General features: G+C 42.9%; 1 protein-coding gene across 1 annotated transcript in view; it reads right to left on the bottom strand.

Moving 5' to 3' along the window:
- The window catches only part of LOC116870063 (cytidine monophosphate-N-acetylneuraminic acid hydroxylase-like), a 50,660-nt gene that overhangs the window by 1,479 nt on the left and 27,865 nt on the right, over nt 1-21,316 (bottom strand). Inside the window, 2 exon segments of the mRNA XM_032861769.1 lie at nt 16,869-16,911; nt 20,815-20,910. Coding sequence (XP_032717660.1) covers nt 20,835-20,910 — 76 coding nt within the window. The 3' untranslated portion in view covers nt 16,869-16,911; nt 20,815-20,834.

Raw genomic sequence — 21,316 nt, forward strand, 5'->3', positions numbered from 1 at the left:
CTTGCCACAGAGCCTAACCTGGGCTTCTGAAGGCTCAGCTGTCTTCCTGGCCTTGGGCAGCGCCTGACTATTGAGTTAAACCAGAGGACTGAATCCTGACTGCCCCTCTTCAAGCTACGTGACCTTTACTCAAGGCGCTTGAGACGTGAGTGCCCTGGACTCGGATGAGAACAGTGAGAGTTCCCACTCCATGAGGCTGTGCTGAGGATCAGATGAGCTCATCCATGTGGAAACAGTGCCTGGCGCAGAGCCAGCCCTTAATATTTATTAGCTATTAATCTGGTTATATTCTCCTCTTTCTCCCTGTGGGTCAGTTTTCTTGGCTTCACTGGGTCTATGTCCAAGCCTGGCCACCCCACAGTGGTGACCCCACTTCTAAGTCTACACCACGCCAATCCAGGCCAACAGCCAGACTAAAAATGATTCTCTCAGTCTCCAAACCAAAATCTCAGCAGAAAGAATCTTCTTGATTTGGTCGTGGTCATGGAGGCAAGTGAAGTCAGCTGTGAAAGTCTGAGTTGTGTGCATGTGGGAGTGGGGGTGGCAGGGTGGGGAGTGGAGAAGATAGTGGTAGTTCTCAAAGAATGACAAGGCTTCTTCATGGCTCATTACTCTTCCCCAGAAGGGGGAGCCCAGCCACATTTTGTGGTGTTTTGTGTTAAGTCTTTATTGAGCACTGTTGGTGCCCATCCCAGATACCTAGTGTCCTTTTACCGTATCTGTGTGTGGCTTGCCCCCTTGACCCCTGCTTTGCGTTTTGGTTCCAAACTGCCTTGGATCTACAGAGTCATTCTGCTCATAAGCTCAGAGGGCCAGAAGGGCCTGGAAGTCTTTGTCTTCCCTTCCTCCAGGGCCAGCTACAACTTGGGACTGCCAGCCACCCATGAGGAGGTCTGACAGCCCAGCATCCTTGCCCCACATGGGGACACACTCTGAGGCACAACTTACCCTCCCAGTTCTCCCCTGGGGGGGGGTCAGGCTGAGGATGGGGGTTTGCATGGGTTCTTCCCCTTCTATGTCTGGCCTCCCCTTCCTCACTGGCTTCCCCTGGAAGCATTTCCTTAATAAATGACTTACACATGAATCCTGCTCTGAGGGTCTGTTTCTGGAGCTCAATTTAAAACAATCCCACAGATTAAAAAAAAAAAAAAAAAAAGAGTCTGAACTCATTTGTGAGCCATTAATGGATGGAACTGATGTCCGTGTGAAAAGAATTCTTGTGCTCCTCAGAGACTGGATTTTGTTCCTCAGCCTTGTGTCCTTTACTGGGTCCCACCCACCAAGAGGGGCTGTGAGGAACCCCGTCTCTGTCTGCAGAAAGTGATCTTCTTTCAGAGAAAACACGGAGGATAGCCACTCTTACTTACAAAAAGAAAAAAGAAAGACAAGAAGGTTGGTCTGGTATGTGACCTGCTCTTCTTTACTGTCCCCTTCCCCCGCGGCCAGCTGGGAAAGCAGTTTTAACTTTCAGAAAAATAGACTCTTCCTGCCAAGTCTGGCCGCCTGTCTGAATGCTAAACATGGGAACGCCGGGAAGTGGAGGGAGGATGAGAGATGACACTTCTAGGCCAAGCTGCCCCCTCAGCTGATCCTCACAGAGTAATAGTCCTAATTTGCCTGTGGGCATTGCTGCTGCTGATTACAAGGACGAGTGATCTGTGTGGCTTTCGGTGAGACACGTTCTCGCAGGGAGAGATCACACGGGGCTGGCTGTTACCTCAGGCCTCGACAGCCAAGGAGCTCTTTCTTGGGCTGACAGGGGCCGTATCTTCGAGGTGGGTCAGTCTCAATGCCAGGGAGACAGGACAGTCCCTGGTAGGGGCAGAGTCTGAGAGTCCCTAGTTCCTGACCCCACTTCAGAACATTCTGGCCACCTCGGTTGACACCAATGACTGAAATCCTACCGCACCAGTTCATTTCTTCGGGCTGAAGACACGTCTATTGTTAAAATATAAGCCTTTCAAGAGAGAGAACACATTTCCCTGTGACATTAACCAGGACTTTCTGGGTTTGGAAGCAATGGAAACTTAATTCAAAATGGTGTGAGCATAAAAGAGGATTTAATTGGCTCAGTAATCAGGGTGGATGGGCTTCAAGCACAGCTCGATCGGGTGCCAGAGCAATGTCATCCTAAATGTACTTTCCATTGCCAGCTTTGAGATTTCTCTGTGCTTGCTGCATTTTTAGGTGGCAAAGCCGGACTGCAGTAACTCTCTACTGTCCTCCTAACCCCAGAGGAAGGAGCACCTCTTGCCCCACCAGCCCAGCAAAAATCTCAGGACTGCTTCTCATTGGCTTAAGTCGAGTCATGGAGTCTCCATGAACCAGTCACTGCGGCTCTGACTGATGAGGCCTCTGTCATGCACAGGTGGCTGGAGTGGAGAAGAGGGGTGAGCCCCGCCCAAAGACTGGGAGGGAGTGGTTCTGCAGAGACAACTCAAGTGCTCTTACCAAGAGAGGGGAGGATGGGTAACGGGAAGACAAAACCAGCATCTGTCCACCACATTTACGCTTGATTTTCATACCTCTACAATCATGCCAAGCAAAAAGCCGCTCCCCGAAAGATGAGGCGTAGCAGAGATTGCAAAGACAAGTCTAGAGCCAGGTGCACTGTACTAGGAAACCAGGTTGGGGTGGGGAACACTGCATGAGGGCTCCTTGAGTTGCTAGGGGGCAACCCAGATACTCTGAGAGGTTAACAGTATCTTCTCAGGAGCTGAGAAAAATTCAACACCTTGCAAAAATTGGGACTTGAATTTCAGATAGCTTGATAGGTCTGGGCAGAGGGCTGGCACTACAGCTCACAATTCATACCAGTAGGTTGCCTGCCCCGGACTTGTAATGTCAGCCTTCAGCTGAGGAATGAAATACTCTATGAAGACCTTCCGTACTGTGGTCCCAGCATCTTTCACCATGCTTCAGGTGGGATGTTGGTGCCTGCCCGGCAGGGATAAAACCAGGAAGGGCATCCGTCTTTGTAGCTGGACCAGCCCATCATCTCTTTTTGACTCATATGACTCGCTGGCAGCTAAGAGTTACCGAGCACCCCCACTATAACACCCTCGCGAGGTCTGGCCTCATGCTCCCCTCTGAGGAGGAGGAACTAGATCTTACAGAAAGGAAGTGACAAGTGCGTGGTGGATCCAGGACGCAGACGCCATTTACCCTCCTTAAACACCAGGCCACCACCCAGAATTTGAAATCAAATGTAGAGGGGAGATATTGGAGGGATACAATTTAAAGCAAGTGGCAAGAAGGGGAAGGGAAAAAATCCAGCTGGACAAGACATGGCTGTGGACAGTCCGAACAGGGGCAAGGCACCAAAAGATGATGAGAGCACACCGCCCTTTGTTTGCTGAGATGACACACTCCGGTAGGACAGCCACATAACATGGTCTAAGCCAACACTGTTTGAGAATGAGAGGGCACTGTTAATAAGGAAGCAAGGGAGACGGTAACCAAATCCAGACCAGCTAGGGCAAACGAGGACTCGGGGTCCCTCTCACTGGAGCTAGGCTTTCTTCCGATAGTGGTGATGGACATGTGTGGATTCACCCACACATCCATCCCTCAGCCCCGCCATCCTGCATCCTTGTGTGGGCTGCAGGATGGCCTTTGAGGGATGCACCAACTGACCCCGATCTTTGAGGCCCGGGGCCCTCACCAGTTGAGTTCATTTCCAGACACTGTAGAGAGAGGGGACAAAAGACACCGTGTAAATAATTAACTTATTTAATTAACCCAATGATAACTAAGCAAGGCAGTGTGGCAGAGTGGATCAAGGATGTCCCTTTGAGGTTTAGGTTCGGATCCCACTCTGTGAACTTGGACAAGTGTCTCCGGGACTCGGATTCCTGAGCTGTAAAATGGGAATGAGGGCACAGAATGCCTCAGCTTTTACTTCATCTTGAGCACTGGGCCAACCCCTCTATATGGGTACTTAATCGCAGCATCGTTATAACAGTATGAGGCAGGTACTGATGCTCTCCCCATTTTGCAGACCGGGCCAGTGAGCTACTTACTCTACGTTGTACAGTTAGTAAGTACCTGTCTGGCTTTTTTCCCCACAAAGATTTTATTTATTTATTTATTTACTTATTTATTTATTTGAGAGAGCATGAGCCGGAGCGAGGGAAGGGCAGAGGCAGAGGGAAAAGGAGACTCCCCACTGAGCAGGGAGCCCGATGCTGGGCTCCATCCCAGGACCCCCAAGATCACCTGAGCTGAAACCAAGAGTCAGCCGCTCAACTGACTGAGCCCCCCAGGAGTCCCCAGTCAATTCCTGCCTTATCGGCGTTAGTTTTGGTGACTAAATGAGACAACGCTTATTAAAAACTGAGCATACTGACAGAAAGCCAAGAGAAGCCCTGGATAAATGATTAGTCTTTAATGATGATAATTTAGGCTTCAGTATTACTGTTATCTTACATTTGTCATTTAGAAGGCACTAAGATGGGTCATATTTCTACCTCACCATATGGCAGGAAGAGCCTCTGACTAAAAATCTTTAATACTACTTAATACCCGAAGAGGACAACATTGTTGACATGACCCATCTCTAAGAAGCCCAAGAATCTGAAACATCCACACCGTTCTTGCTGCAGCTGGGCAAGGGAAATATCTACAGGTTGCCTTAAACCCAGATAGTTATAAGAAAATTTAAAAAAATCCTCTGTGGGGAGAAGGCAGATGGGAAGAGAGAGAATAGTTGTTCAATCATCTGCCCCAATTCCTCCCTGAAGGAGGCTTGTGAGCTGGAAACACTTTCCCAAGGCCCCAGAGTACATGCCAGCCATCAACCCTTGCAAAGGTCCTAGGGCCCCCGTGAGATCACTTGGAGCACCTCCCTCGACCCCTGCATGATGCTGAGGCAGAGGGCGCAGGAAAGAGAAGCACCGAGGCACTGAGAGATGCTACAGGCCTCCTGTCCGTCTACCAGCAAAACCACACCTGATGAATTAGGACCAGAGCTCCCTATGCAAGAAGAGTCAAGTTCCAGTTTCCGGATCCAAACAGATGGTGTGACCTTGGGCAAGTTAGTTACCTAGCTTCTGGGGCCTTGGTTTCCTTGTTGGTAAGAGAGAGAGGAAAACCTTCCTTGTATCTCCAAAGAAGCAAAGTATGTTGCATGCTTCACGGAGTACCTGAGCCTTAGCAGAGTTCCATAAATGGTAACTGTTGTTACTATTAAATATTAACTGAAAATGACACTGTATGATGCAGTAAGACCACAGGGATATACAATCCCTGACCTCCAGAGCCTATATACACAAAGAAGAGACAGACTAAGGGCCATAAAATGATGGGACCTCTGGGCAGGTGCTCGTGGTCTGGGAAGATGGGGCTCGGGTTAGAGGAGACACGGGTTCAGACAGGCTCATGCTGCGGGTGCCCAGAAGATAAGAGTTGAGGATGGTTGGGGTCTGCACAGAAGCAAAGAGAGAAAAAGGTCAATGGAAGCTAGAAGGGGCTGGAGGGAGGAGTGCCAAAGAAATGGGACACATGGCATTCGGGAAGGAGAGAGGAAGATGGTAGCCACTGCTCACTGCACCTGCCCTACCTCCGAAGCTCATCTCAGGGCTGGGCAGATGCCCCTACAGGAGTCCTCTCTTCCCTACCACCAAGGCTTTCATAATTCGCCAGCCTCAAGGAACCAGCGTGGGAGTGGAGAACAGCTGAAACCATGCTCGGAAACAAGAGCTGGATATAGGTTTCTCCGCAGCGACCGAACATTACGTACAAAAAACCGCACGTGGTACTGTGAATTTCTGATGTGGATCACTCCTTCGTTTCCAGTATCAGTTGATAAAGACCCAGGGCTGAGTGTGGGGACAAGCGTGAACTGTGCTCTGCTGGGGTTTCTGTGGTTCTCTGGTTATGTCGTCCCTGCCTCCTCTGTGCCCAGAGTACTCTGCCGGGGGCTGAGTCTGATAAATGCTAGAACTACCTGACTGGTCATCAAAGAACATGCTTCCCTGTGGTATAGCACGTAAGCTCAGAGTGTTCTGCAGTCATATGCCAAAGGAGTTCTTGCTTTCTCTAATGAGCTTTGCAAACTGTCAACCTAAGATGAAGTTTGATCTGGGAAGGATTTCTTCCTTTATTTGCCCGGTTTTGTAGAACTGCCCTTTCTCCTTAATCTTTTAGTTGTCTCTTCTGCCCTGCGTCACTGATGGGAGATGAGAATGAATTTTCTTCTCTTGATGGGAAGAGTCAGTTTCCGAAGGGGCTTAAGGTCCAAATGGTTCTCTTTGGAAGCAGGAACACAAGAGCCATATTCCTTGGGTGATGTTATTGAAGAATAACCTGTCTGGCTTCGTCAACACCTGGTAGAAAGTATGCAGTGATGACATGGCGACAGGAATCAAGATTCTCAACCACGTGCCCTTTCCAGAATTCACTTCCAGTTCCACAGAGCTGCCCCCGAGCAGCTGCAGAGGTCAGGCAGCTGGGACTCACGGCCACAGTAGTCAGAAATGCTCTCTCTGGTCGCTGTGTATCAAATGTCTGGTTGAACTGCATCCTTAATAACGTCTGTCTGCCCAGAGGGCAATGTTTGTTCCTGGCCTGTGAAGCTGTTGATAGTTCCATTTTTTCCGGAGAAATATTGGCATGAGGCCCCCGGAAACATTGCTTCATTGCCCGGCCTTATAAGAATTTGCCTGACCTATTTTGTGGAGGAAAATTCACCCTGGCCCTATGGTTGTGTCATGCAAAAGGGAGAAATCAAAGTTTTTCCTGCTGACAAGGTACCATTTACTTGAGTCAACTGACTCATATAGCCACTGAAATGATCAGCCCTATAAATGTTGTTTTAATGGAGACAAAGTCTTCACGGGTCCTGACTGGGTAGATCTGTGCTCAAAAAGGAAGAACTCCCTTCTTCATTCCTTTAGCTCAGTTACTGGGTGGGGCCATCATTCTGTGAGGATCAGACTGTCATTAACACATGGGCTGCTCTCACCCAGACTACGCCTTCAATCACGTGATATTTGCAGTTACCGCCGAGCAGCACAATCCTCCCATCTTGGTTTTTCATGTAAACAGGAGAGTAAAGCTACCAACTTCTCATCCTCCCATAAAGGGAGGCTGAGAAGAAACCTAAACACCTAATCCTTACAAGATGACATTTCAGAGTTAAGGGAACCTGGTTTCTACGTGCTGAAGGGAAGGTTCATTAAGAGTAAAAGGTCCCAGACAGGCAGCTCTTCCCTCATTCCACGTTGGCTCAGAGAGGCACCATATGCAAAGAAGGGCAGGACAGGGGTGCCAGGTGATGAGGTCCAAGACAAGAGGTAACATTGTTCTGACCAATAAAGCCAAGTTTGAACTCCACTATTTGGCAAGTTAGGAAAATCTCTTTTCCTTCTTAAAATCTGAGATGACTTTCTCAGAAAATAAACATTTGTTCCTAGACCTGTGGGTCTGAGTCAACCTTTACCTGCATGCTTACCTAGAGGAGAATTTGTTTCTGAGAGGGACCACACTCAGACTGCCCATGCCTGCCCTGATAGTGGGAGCTCAGAGCCAAAGCCAGCAGGGGTCCCCCACTGTCAGCTGGGAGTCTGCACGTCCTGTGGTGAAGGCCAGAGCTGACAGCACCGCCGAGGCCCCTGAGGAATTATTTGAGTAAATATTCCAGGCTGGAGGAAATGTACTACCTGGGAAGAGCCAGGGTCCTGGGCTCAGTTCCTATGGATGAAAACCAAATTGTTGGTGAAGGATGCCTGGGTGAGATAGGAAATAGCGTTTTTAATTTTACTTTTTCTCCCACTGAAATATCTTTTAGTTTTTTAGTTTTTAGTTTTAGTTTAGTTTTTTAATCTTTCTTCTTGATTTGAAAGCAGGGAAGACTGCATGCACTTCACGAGGCTCTTTTGTAAAGAATTTAGCAACCCCCAGAGCTCAGAAAGGGGTTCCTCTGGGGCCGGCGCAGGGCTGTGAGCTGGTCCTCTTGCGCCACCTATTGACAGCATCGCTCACTGCGGTTTCCGGACGCACCTACAAGCCTTGTTTGTTCTGGAGACCACAGCAGGAACGGCGCCAACTCTGGAAAATTAAGACTACTCAGGGCATGTTTTCTGCATTCAAAGTAATATAGGTTTATAGAGTCCGCAGAGGAAAATACATGTTCTAACAATCGAGGTTAGCTATTTTATTGGGCAACTTCGCTCTGATTTTGAACTGCTAAAATAATATGTAAGCCTAACAGGAGGCAGAGTTCTGTTTTCTTTCTTCCATTAGGTTAATACATAAAGGTACTGCATAGTTTTAAGGTTTTTGTTGTTGTTTTAGAAAATATGATCAACCTAAAAGTATTAAAGGAACTTTTAGAAGAAAAATAGTTAATGACTACAATTTGCATGCAAGAGAGTGGGAAGCGAATTAACACTAAGAATCAGTGGGAGTCCCCATATGCAAAAAGAGCATGGGAAACTGTCCATATGTGACAGGGGCTTGTGCTTTCACTGGAAGACTGAGAAGATGCTATTCAGTGCACTGTGGTTCATATCCTTCCATTCAACAATCCAACTTCAAGAATTCCATCCCAAGGAAAGAATTCAAAACCATGGAGAAAGTAATGTGGATGGTATTCTTCCTAAGATTGGTTAATGTTCAACAACAGAAGACTTGAGGTTATGGTTTGTTCAGAATATGGAATATTACAGAGGCAAGAGAATTATTTTAACATGTAGCAATATAAGAAATGCATATCCATAAAGATACAAACTAGTAGATAAAAAGGAATATTAAATAAAACTGGAAAATACTAAAAATATTAAAGTCATTAGTCTCTTGTGTTATGCATACCAATATTTCTGTTTTCCTAATTACATAACAGATACAGAAATGCATTCTTGTAGTAACACATGTAAGTTATACAGAAGCGTATTAAGTAAGAAGTGGAGGATCCCATAATCTGCCTGCCCCTACCTTGTCTGCTCCCTATATAAGCTCAACAATGTAAGCTCTCCAGATCTTCTTCCTTAGAATTACACACACACACACACACGATTACATGTAGTGTTATTTTAACATAAAAGTGATACTACTGTATTTCTTGCAACTCGATTGCCCTAAAAATATGCATTACAGGTCTTTCTGGATCAATAAATTCAGATCTATCTCATTTTTTTAAAACCACCATTTTGGGGCGCCTGGGTGGCTCAGTGGGTTAAACCCTCTGCCTTCAGCTCAGGTTATGATCCCAGGGTCCTGGGATGGAGCCCTAGGTTGGGCTCTCTGCTCAGCGGGGAGCCTGCTTTTCCCCCCTCTCTCTCTGCCTGCCTCTGTGCCTACTTGTGATCTCTGTCAAATAAACAAAATCTTAAAAAAAAACATTTAATGTGGATGCCTGGGTGGCTCAGCGGGTTAAATCCTCTGCCTTCAGCTCAGGTTGTGATCCCAGGGTCTCTGCTCCGCAGGGAGCCTGCTTCCTCCCCCCTCTCTCTCTGCCTGCCTCTCTGCCTATTTGTGATCTCTCTCTCTCTGTCAAATAAAATCTTAAAAAAACAAAACAAAACAATGTGATCAACTGTAATACATTTAACTATTTCACAATTGATACTCATTTCTTCTAATTCTTAAAATGATAATAATTCTGCAAATAACCCCTTGTATATGTATCTTGGTACACCCTATTAATGAATTTAAGCTTCTTTTCATTTTTTACTAACCATTTTTGTATTTCGTTAGAGAATTTCCTATTCATATCTTTTGCAAATTTTTCTATTACATTGTTTACATTTTTATTATTGATTTGTTGGGCCCTCAATGAATTTTTAGATTTTGAGATTTCACTGGATTTAGAGATTGGTAAAACATAGAATGTTTTTGTCCAGAACATAATTTTTTAAAAATTTTATCTTATTTAAATTTAATTAATTAACATATAGTGTATTACTGGTTTCAGAAGGAGAGGTCAGGGATTCATCAATTGCATACAACACCCAGTACTCATTACATCACGTGCCCTCCTTAATGCCCATCACCCAGTTACCCCCTCCCCGCCCAACCCCCCTCCAGCAACCCTCAGTTTGTTTCCTACAATTAAGAGTCTCTTATGATTTTTCACTTCTCTGAGCTCATCTTATTTTATTTTTCCCTCCCTTCCCCTATGATCCTCTCTTTTTTTCTTAAGTTCCACCTATAAGTGAAATCATATGACAACTGTCTTTCTCTGACTGACTTACTTCACTTAGCATAATACCCTCTACTTCAATCCACATCATTCAAATGGTTAGGGTTTCATCTTTTTGATGATTGAGATATATATTCTGTTGTATATATACAATACATCTTCTTTATCCATTCATCTGTTGATGGACATCTGGGCTCTTTCCATAGTTTGGCTATTGTGGACATTGCTGCTATAAACACTGGTGTGCAAGTGCCCCTTTGGATCACTACATTTGTATCTTTGAGGGTAAATCCCTAGTGGTGCAATTGCTGGGTCATAGGGTAGCTCTATTTTCAACTTTTTGAGGAACCTCCATACTGTCTTCCAGAGTGGCTACACCAGCTTGCATTCCCACCAACAGCGTAAAAGGGTTTCCCTTTTTCTACATCCTCACCAACATCTGTCGTTTCCCGAGTGGCTAATTTTAGCCACAGACTGTAATATGTTTTCCCATTTATTCTGGTCTCTTTTTATATTCCTTGGGAAAATGTTACTGCTTTTCTTTATTTAAATCTTGTTCACTTCTTGTTATATATTACATAAAGGAAGATATTTTTTCAATGGTTATTTACATAACTAAAATAATTTTAATGGAAACAATTACTAGCTCCAGCTGAAAATATAGCAGTTTTTTAAAGCTATAATGGTCTGTTAAGTAATAACTCAAAAGGTTGTAATTATTGGCTACTCATTTGCTTGTATATAAGGAAAATCAAAAGATTGATTTCATGTCCTACAAACCAAAAACATGATTTAGACACAAAAAATAAAACATTAAAAGAGAGAGGAAGAACCACAGCTCAGGAATAGTAAGTCTTGTTTTCTCTTTGTTGGGTAAGCTCCTGATCAGCTGACGGTGTGCACAGCAGCCAGGTGGGGCTTCCAGCTGTGGGCAGCTGGGTCATCAAAGAGAATAATGCCAGTTACTTCATAATCCCCCAAATTCCTTGACCATTTGACCTGTGAAGTCTTCCCATCAGAACAACTCTACAGTATCTCCCTGTGCCCTCTCTCTGCACCCCACCTCCATTAGGCCAGGCCTCACCATTTCCCTTGTTAGAATCTTCCCAACCCCAACAGATGTGAATAAAGTTGGCTAATGATAATGTTTCTGGTGCAATTTTTTTCAAAAAAACAGGCTGGAGCATGATAACCTGATCTTACGGTTCTGAAAAGAAGATGTACAAGAATGGCCTTGATAATTTGGAGGAAAGAGAGCAATAAAAGATAATTCACCCCACCTGCTGTCAGAACACGATACAAAACTAAAATATGTGAATAACAAGACACTGGCACAGAAACAGGAATGTCTATCAAAGGCACAGAACGAGTTGCACTTTCTCAACTTGCCCTTGGTGAGTCCCAGTCGGCCAGTTTCTGCACCGCGATGCTGTGACACACCATGGGCCTGTAGGTGAGCTGCCCCGCACCCAAAACAAGTTTTCTAAAACTCTCATTTTTCCTTGAGCAAAGTAAAGCACTCCTTTAGAAGCTATTTTTGAATTTCAAAAACATAGCAATTTTATGATTATCTTGTTGGTTTTTATCTTAATTGTGCTATGGTCTGAGAACACACTATGTATGATTTAAATCTTTGAAATTTGCCAAGACTTGCCTTACAGTTTAACATATCATCATTTTGCTTAAAAGACCTGTGAATCCTTGAAAAGAATGGGTAATCTGTAGGTGTTGAGGGCAATCTTCTATGTTTATTAGGTTTCTCTATTCAATTGTATTGTTCAACTCTTCCACACATTTACCAAGTTTGTGAGTCTGACTGGTTTATCATTTATTGAAAGAGGTGTGTGCAGATATCTCACTATGATTTCAATTTCTTTGTCATGTCATTCTTTGCTTTATATATTTTGATGTTATGCTATTTATTATATACATATAAATTTAAATTTTTATATCTTCCTGGTTAATTAAAACCTTTAACATTATGGAGACTTAAGAGGCCATAGAAATGTAGAGAGAAGTCATAATGAAAAGGGTAGGAGGGGTGGAGACTCGATCAGGAGCCAGACTGACCCCAGGTATCTGACTGTGGACTGGAGGGATGATGTAGGTATGGAGAGGGGAGAGGAGCAGAACTCACACCAGGCACTCAAAGCACAGTGGACCTGCACTGGGAAGACAAATCCCTACAACATTTTGCTTTGAAAATCAGAGGGGATTAACTTTGTGAGTTCTTGTAATCAGCGGGGCTTAATATCTGGAACTTTAAAAATCAGTGGGCTCACTTGGGTGGCCCAGTAGGTTAAGTATCGGACTCTTGGTTTCAGCTCAGGTCATGATGTCAGGGTTGTGAGATCAAGCTCCATGTCCAACTCTACACTCAGCATGGAGTCTGCTTGAAATATTCTCTGCCCTTCCTGCTTGTGTGTTCTCTCTCTTTAAAATAAATAAATATTTTTAAAAATTAAAAAATTTAAAATCAGTGGGCTTATCCCTGGAGATCCAGAGGGGAATAGGAAACTGATTGCCTGCTTTCAAAGAGGTAAGTGTGAACATACTGCATAGAAACAGCAATTTGAAAAATGTCTGGGGCACACAGGAGGGAGATTTGTTTGCTAATCTCAGAGTGGGTGCTGGAAGGGCAGAGGTTGTTCGGAGAGCTCTCCAAGAACAAAACAGGTGCTATTTCCCTCCCTTGACCTGCAGCCTAGATACATGGACACATATGGAAACCAATGCAGTGTGAACACTCTCTACCCCGCTTGCTAACAGTGAGTCCTCCCAGCCCCCAGTCTTCTGCAGTCACACCCCATCGATCTTGGCCTCAGCAGTTTTCCCATTAGCTGCAAAGCTGTTCCTACAGCAGACTGGCCTTGATGACAGGCCTTGATGACATCACCCCTGCTGTGGACCCATCTGCAGCAGCAGTCCATCTAAAGTAGAGCCATAAGCCTGGTCGTGTGCCAGCACCCCAGATAGGGCCCAGCACTACACCAAACTGACCTCAGCCCTAAGGAGAGGGGAAGATAACCACATATACCAGTCCCACTTGGCCCTAGCAGTGAGCTGGGGGCAGACATCTAGTCTGACTGCAGGCCCTGCCCACCAATGAAAGTTTCTCAGGGGAAAACACAGGGAGAACACTCTGCAGTTTGGTGCTCCTGCAGCTCTGGCAAATACATGATCTGACTCAATTCAAGCCCAAATCAGCCCCAGACTGGCCCATTAACACCACAGGGACCAAACACTGCCCACAACAGACAGAGAGAGCCATTACACCCAGGTAGACGGAAGGTAGACACAGCTCAGCCATAACATACAACACACAGAGAAGACACCCCTGGTTCTGGAGAAGACATCTCCAGGTTCTGGAGAAGAGGGGACCTTACACTGCAGGGCACTCCAGAACCTCTTCCTCATAAGGCCACTACCTTCAAGAGTAGGAAACACAGCTGACTTTCCTAACACATAGAAACAGATACAGAGAGTTAGACAAAATAAGACGACAGAGGAATATATCCCAAATGAAAGAACAAGACAAAATCATAGCAAGATTGCTAAATGACACGGAGAAGAACAAATAGGTCCAAAAGAGAATTTTAAGTAATGGTCCCAAAGACATTCACTGAACCAGAGAAGAGTGAGGATTTCAGTGAGACCCTCAACAAAGGGATAGAAAACATGGGAAAAAACCAATTAGAGATAAAGAACTCAGTAACTGAAATTAAAAAACTAAATGTAATAAATAGTAGACTAAAGGAAGCAGAATGGATCTGTTACCAGGACAATGGAGTAATAGAAAGAATCAGGCTGAACAAGAGAGAGAAAAAAAATAATAATATATGAAAACAGATTAAGGGAACTCAACAACACTGTCATCAAGGGTGATGACATTCACATTATGGGGATGTCAGAAGGAGAAGAGAGAGAACAGGAGGCAGAAACTTTATTTGAAGAAATAATACCTGAAAACTTCAATAATCTGGAGAAGGAGAAAGAAATCCAGATCCAGAAGGCACAGACAGCCCCCAACAAAGTCAACCCACGGAGGTCCACACCAAGACACATAGTAATTACAATGGTAAAAAGTAGTGATAAAGAGAGAATTTTAAAAAGCAACAAGAGAAAAGAAAACAGTTACATACAAGGGGAACCCCACAAGGCCATCAGCTGATTTTTCAGCAGAAGCTTCGCAGGCCAGAGAGTGTGCCATGCTATAGTCAAAGTGCTGAAAGGAAAAAATCTGCAACCAAGAATACTCTACCCACCAAGGCTTTCATTCAGAATAAGAGATCTAAAGAAGTTAAAGGAATTCATCAACACTAAGTCAGCTTACAAGAAATGTTAAAGGGGACTCTTTGAGTGGAAGATAAGACCATACGTAGGAATAAGAAAAGTAGGAAACACAAAAGCACTAAAATTAAGCATATTTATAAAAATCAGTCAAGGGATTCACAAAATAAAAGGATGTAAAATACAACAACATATATAAAAAATGTGGATGGGAGAGGAGTAAAAATTTAGTTTTTTTTTAGAATGGGTTCAAACTTAAGTGACCATCAACTTAATACAGATTGCTATATGCAGAAGATGTTATATATAAATCTAATGGTAAGCACAAATCAAAACCCAGTAATAGATATACAAAAAATAGAGAAAAGGGAATCCAAGTATATCACTAAAGAAAACCAGTACCCATGAGAGAGGAAAGAAAAATACTACAAAAACAACCATAAAAAAAGAAGCAAAAAGGCAATAAGTACATACCTATCAATAATTACTTTGTAAATGGACTAAATGCTCCAATAAAAAGACACAGGATGATGGAATGGATAAAAATGCGAGTCTATCTGTAGGCTGCCTACACGAGACTCATTTCAGACCTAGAGAGACACCTGCAGATGGAAAGAGAGAGGATGGAGAAGCATTTATCATACACATGGAAGTGAAAAAAAAAGCTGGGTAGTAATACTTCTATGGGACAAACTAGACTTTAAAACAAAGACTGTGACAAGAGACAAAGAAGGTCACTACATAATCATAAAGGGAACAATCCAACAAGAAGATATAACAACTGTAAATGTTTATGCACCCAACATGGGAGCACCCAAATACATAAGGCAGCGAATAATAAGCTTTATAAAGGAAGTAATCAATACTAATACAATAATAGTGGGGAATTTAATATCCCACGTACATCAATGGATAGATCATCCAATCAAAATACCAACAAGGAAACAGTGGCTTTGAATGATACACTGGACCAGATGGATTTAATAGATACATTCAAAGCATTCCATCCTAAAACAGCAGAATACATATTCTTTCCAAGTGCACATGGAACATTCTCCAGGACAGATAACATATTAAGCTACAAAACAAGTCTCAATATACTCAAAAGATTTAAGTCATAATACCATATACCTCACAAAGCTATGAAACTGGAAATCAACCACAAGAAAAAATCTAGAAAGAACACAAATACATGGAGGTTAAGTAACGTGCTACTAAACAATGAATGGGTCCATTAAGAAATCAAAGAGGAAATTTAAAAAATACATGGAAACAAATGAAAATGAAAACAACAGTCCAAAACCTTCAGGATATAGCAAAAATGGCTCTAGAGGGAAGTTTATAGCAATACAGGCCTACCTCAAGAAGCAAGAAAAATCTCAATTAAACAACCTAATCTTATGCCTAAAGGAACTAGCAAAAGAAGAACAAACAAAACCCAAAACCAATAGAAAGAAGGAAATAAAGATTAGAGTAGAAATAAGTGATATAGAAACAAACCAAAACAAAAACAGCAGAACAGATCAATGAAACCAGGAACTGGTTCTTTGAAAAGATCAACAAATTGATAAACATCTATCCAGACTCATCAAAATAACATAGAATAAAAATCAGAAATGCAAGAGTAGGAACCAAAACTCCAGAAAAAAAGGATTATAAAAAATATTATGAAAAACCATATGCCAAAATATTGGACCACCTGGAAGAAAAGGATAAGTTCCTAGAAACATATAACCTCCCAAAACTGAATCAGAAAGAATAGGAAATCTGAATGTATTGATTATCAGCAGTGAAATTGAGCCAGTAATCAAAAAACTCCAAGCAAACAGAAGTCCAGGACCAGGCCGCTCTCTCAGAGGTGAATTCCACCAAACATTTAAAGAAGAGTTGATACCTATTTTCACCTTATTTCAAAAATAGAGAGAAAGGAAAACTTCTAAATTCATTCCATGAGGCCAGAATTACCCTGATACCAAAACCAGATAAAGAACTACAAAAACAAACAAAAAACTCTAGGCCAGTATTTCTGAGGAACACAGATGTGAAAATCCTCAACAAAATATGAGCAAACTAAATCCAATAATACGTTAAAAAAGATGATTCATCATGACTAAGCGGGATTTATTCTTGGGATGCAGGTGTAGCTGACATCAGCAAATCAGTCAGTAGGATACATCGCATGCAAGTCAGTCCGTGTAATACACCACATCAATAAGAGAAAGGATAAAAACCATGTGACCATTTCAATAGTTGCAGAAAAAGCATTTGATGAAGCACAAGATCTAGTCATGATAAAAGCCCTCAGCAAAGTAGGCTTAAAGGGAACTTACCTCAACCTAATAAATGCCATATATGAAAAATCCACAGCCAACATCATACTCAATGATGAGAGCTTTTCCCCTAAAATCAGGAACAAGACAAGGATGTCCCCTCTCACCAGTTCTTTTCAGCACAGTACTGGAGGTCCTTGCCACAGCAATCTGACAACAGAAAGAAGTAAAAGGCATTCAAATTAGTAAGGAAGATATAAGAAATCTTTGTAAATGTAGTGGACGTCAGGGCAAGGTGCAAAGGATAACTTCACAGTGTTTTGCTTATGTCATGGAAATGAGATTTAAGAGGGAAAGAGGGCAGGTAATGTGGGGTAGAATGAGAAAGAGGAGGGTGAAATGAACACAGCTTAGATGAGTGAGAAGCAAAGTGAGGACATGTAGGGTCAAGGGTCTTGGTGAAATCAGAGTTGCTGGAGTGAGGGTATTAGAAGGACATCGCTGGAAAGTGGGCATGAAAATAAAGACAGGCTTGGTGGCAAGAAAACAAATACACATTTTAAGATAATCTTTATTTGCTCATCATATACATTTTAACATGCATTCTATTGATATATATTACATTTATTTTTCAGTAACAATTAGAATAATTTACTATATAGTGTAAATCACAAAATGGGATACCTGAATTACAAGCATTTCTGTATAATGTGTGAGGTGAACCAGAGCAATGGAAAATCATTGCTGCTAATCTCAAAGAAAAACAGATCAACATTTCCATTACCAAGTGTGAATTTAGGTGTTTAAGGAGATTAACTCCACCCCTGGATTCTTGTATCTTCAGAATTAAAGAGGTAGTATATATAATCAGAAAACTGATTTCGATGTTCACTTAATGAGAGGTGTGTATGTATGTTGTACTAGAAACAGCAACATGTAAAATGGAAACGTTGTGAACAATCCCATTTTCTAGGGATAGATTTGCATGGCTGTGCCTTAATCCTGCAAATATCATCAATAACTACAGACAGTGGCAGAAACAGATAAATTAGCTGCCTATCTTAACCACTGAAACAATGGACTTACATGGTCGGAAGAGGATTTCCCCATTTTTTCAAGGTATTAGTCTTTATTGTTGATTTTTCTATTGATTTTGAAAGGTTTTTGTCTACAAAGCTTATTTTATTACTAGTTAGTATTCATATTTTTATTAGTCAAAGATTTTTCCATTTGTTAGAATTCATACGCTGCGCAAAATAGCCAATTTTGTCCCTGAATCAACATCATGCCAGTCCCAATGAAATTTTACTGTTGAGGGAAGCCTCTACAGCCTTATTTGACAAATGTATGATTTCAACAAAGCTTTCTGAAAAACTGAAGACAGCTCATCTTACCCAAAATTAATGGACCCTATTTGGGCAATCAATCTATTAAGGAACAAAATAGATTCTTCTTTTACAATTCTATTTGAAGTTTTTCCTCCTTCCTGTTTTCTTCTTTTGACCATTCATTTATCTATTTCTCTTCTTTCTTCTCTTTTTCTAACCAAATGTTTGCTCCCCCGCCATTCTCTGGTTTCCTCATCATCCCCTAGAGAATTCGGTTTCCTCTTGTTCTATTTCTTCAATACTTGGATTCAATCTCCTTCCATTAGGCTTTGTTTCCCATAGACGATCTGTTCCTGTGTGGTCATCAGTTCTTTTCCAGAGAATTGGGCATGTAATAAGGAAAACAGAAATGATCTGGCTATGTAGTCACCCACAAACATAAAATAGCTGAACATCTCACAAGTGCAGTATGTAATTATCCATTCCTGATGTCAGTAAGGTGTAAGTCCCTTTGGTATAAACTTCCTGTGTTTAAGATATGGCATCAGTAAATTCCTAAATTTTGTTTGCTTGGCATCTCTGTGAATTAAAGATATTAAGTATAAATCTCACCTTAATACTTTTTCATTTTTTATTGCATTGTTTTAAAAGATTTACTTATTTTAGAGAGCATGTGTGTGTGGGTCCGCAAGTGGGGGGAGGGGGAGAAGAGGGGTAGAGAGTCTTCCACAGGCTCCACACTGAGCACAGAGCCCCATGTGGAGCTAGATCTCATAACCCTGAGATCATGACCTGAGCTGAAATCAAGAGTCAGACACTTAACCAACTGAGCCACCCAGGTGCCCTGGGACAAATTTTTAACCTTATTCTTCAGCTTGAATTACATAGCCTTTGAGCCTTCAAGATCAGCGGGAATCTGAAACTGGCATGTGAGCTGGACTACAACTCTTCTCCCAACTTTTGCCCGATTCACCAAATGACACTGTAGGTCACAGGATGCTCCTGTTTATTTCATCAGACAGAGACGGTCTGTGTTTATCCCTCACTTACCAGGTGCTACTCACTCTCTCAGAAGAAGTACCTGACGTGTGACCCAGCCCCATGAGGTAGCTGTTCCTATTAGATCAACTTCACAGATGAAAACCGGACACACAGGGAGGTCCACTAATTTGCCCAAGGTCACACGGTAAGTGACAGAGCCAAGGTTTGAACTGGAGAAGCCAGACTCCAAGTCTGAGGTGCTGACCTCCGTGCATTATTGCTTCCCTGATGGAACAACTTCAAAATGCACATGCTGACCTCCTGACTTTGTTACCTCCACCTCTGCTCCTGTTCATTCACCCGCTTACACAGTAGCACCCCGGACCAGCTCTCTGAACTGCTCCAGCTCCAAGACCTTGAATGCTTTCCCCATCCGTTCCTCCTTCCCTTCCATGCCTCCTGGCTTTCCTAACTACTGGACAAGCTCAGCGTCTCCACTGAGCCCCCCTGCCTCTACTCTCCCAGTGCCACTCATGCTTCTTCTCTGCCTCCCTTCTCTGTCACTCCGGGAGAACTTGCCAAGGCTCTAATCTGCCTTGCTTTTTTGTTCCTTTTAACTTCACCCACTCCTTCCGTGTGGAATATTCGTTCCACCATCTCTCCTCCATTTCAGCTTTATGAAGAACTTGACCCAAAGTCTGAGCCACACTCCGAATACCACCTCCCCTCCCCACCCAAAGACTACCTTTTCCAGAACGTTCTTCTTGGTCATTTCAAAAAGTCAGATGTAATCTCTCTCTCCACAGTGTTTGTAACACAAATATAATCTACCTTATAATCCAGTTATAAGTGAACTCCCTTGGCATCCCTGCTAGTTTACAATCGTCACTGAGAAGATCTAGCCCAGTGCTTTGTGCTGGAGAACAGAAGAAAGAACTAGAAGATGAAACAAAGAACTTCACAACTGAAAAAAATGTTCTACTTTGAACCTTAATTTTACTTGTAAGGACACTGATGCCCAGCTGAAGAGGCAAGTCACACTAAAGGCGGGAGATGGAAATTCACCGATCCTCTTCCCTTATTGCTTACCATGAATAAAATCACGTGTTCTCTGGGCTCTGCGCTAAGCACAGGCAAAAGTATTTACTTTTAAGAAATTCAGAGTCTACTGACCAGAAAAGAAAACAGTTTATTAGGACACAATGTAATGGGATAGCTGTTTGTGGGATAAATAAACTTATAAATAAATGCATGAGTAAAAGAATTCACTACCTTTGTAGTAATATTATGTGATTGTTCTAATAGTAAATGTGAGGAAACATAACTTTTAATTCAGTTGGTAAAATTACACCCAAGTGGTAGGAAGAAATGTCAAATAGAATTTGAGCCAGACAGGCTGATCATCAGCCTAAAAAAGAGAGCGGTCCACTGCAAACGGAGAGGTGAGGTTTTCCATCATGCTCTGTTTTTAGCTTTTCTTCCTTTGGTTTTTGTTGCTGCTTTGCACGTATTCAGGATTTAGTTCTGAGCGCTCACACTACCTGGGATAATTTCTATCTTGTTTATTAACTGGTCGTGTGGTCACCTCAACCAGAGAGAAGATTCTATGGTCTTGGACGGGACGTACCCGCTATTCATTTTGTTTACTTATTTTTAAGCTTGAATGTTCTTGTAATGGTAGCTCTTCTCACTCCCCTGAAAGTTAGATTTTCTGGCAGACATGGTGCCTGATTAATTTAGACGGCAGAGAGAGTATGACAAGGATTAGGCGAGGGGTGTCTCCCAGACATCCAGGATGCCTTACCTGGGAAGCTCAGGTCTGCTCTACCCACAGTGCATCAGGAAGGACCTCCAGCTGGGCGGTGTTAGAGGCAGTTTGATTTGAAAATGGTTGCAAAACCTGTAAAAGAGATAAAGCAGAGAAACACGTTTTGGAAACTTCCGTGACCAGTTAGGCCAGGTTCTGTCTGGTTACCTGGTACTCAGGCCCCCTGCGGAGGGCGCTTCCATACTGTTTCAGCTCTCTGTAGACTAGCATTTTCAGTGTGCTGAATGCAGTCCCTTCCAACAGGACAACTGTGCCTTATTTTTATTTTACCACAATGTGCCTTGCTTTAAGGAATTCTATGTGAAAATAAAGATTTATGTTCTGTAGACAAAAGCATTAGAACCTGGTACTGGTAAGGGTACAGGTGAGTGAGTCCTCTCCTATGTGTTTCTGGGGGAGGAAACTGGCTTGCTGAGCGACAAAGCAGAGCAAACCTGAAGCCTAGGCCCTGCGCATGCGCCTGAGACATCTGCCCCCG

The sequence above is a fragment of the Lontra canadensis genome, unplaced genomic scaffold, assembly GCF_010015895.1.
Source record: "Lontra canadensis isolate GAN:19392208 unplaced genomic scaffold, GSC_riverotter_1.0 scaffold21, whole genome shotgun sequence".
In the NCBI taxonomy this organism is placed as follows: Eukaryota; Metazoa; Chordata; class Mammalia; order Carnivora; family Mustelidae; genus Lontra; species Lontra canadensis.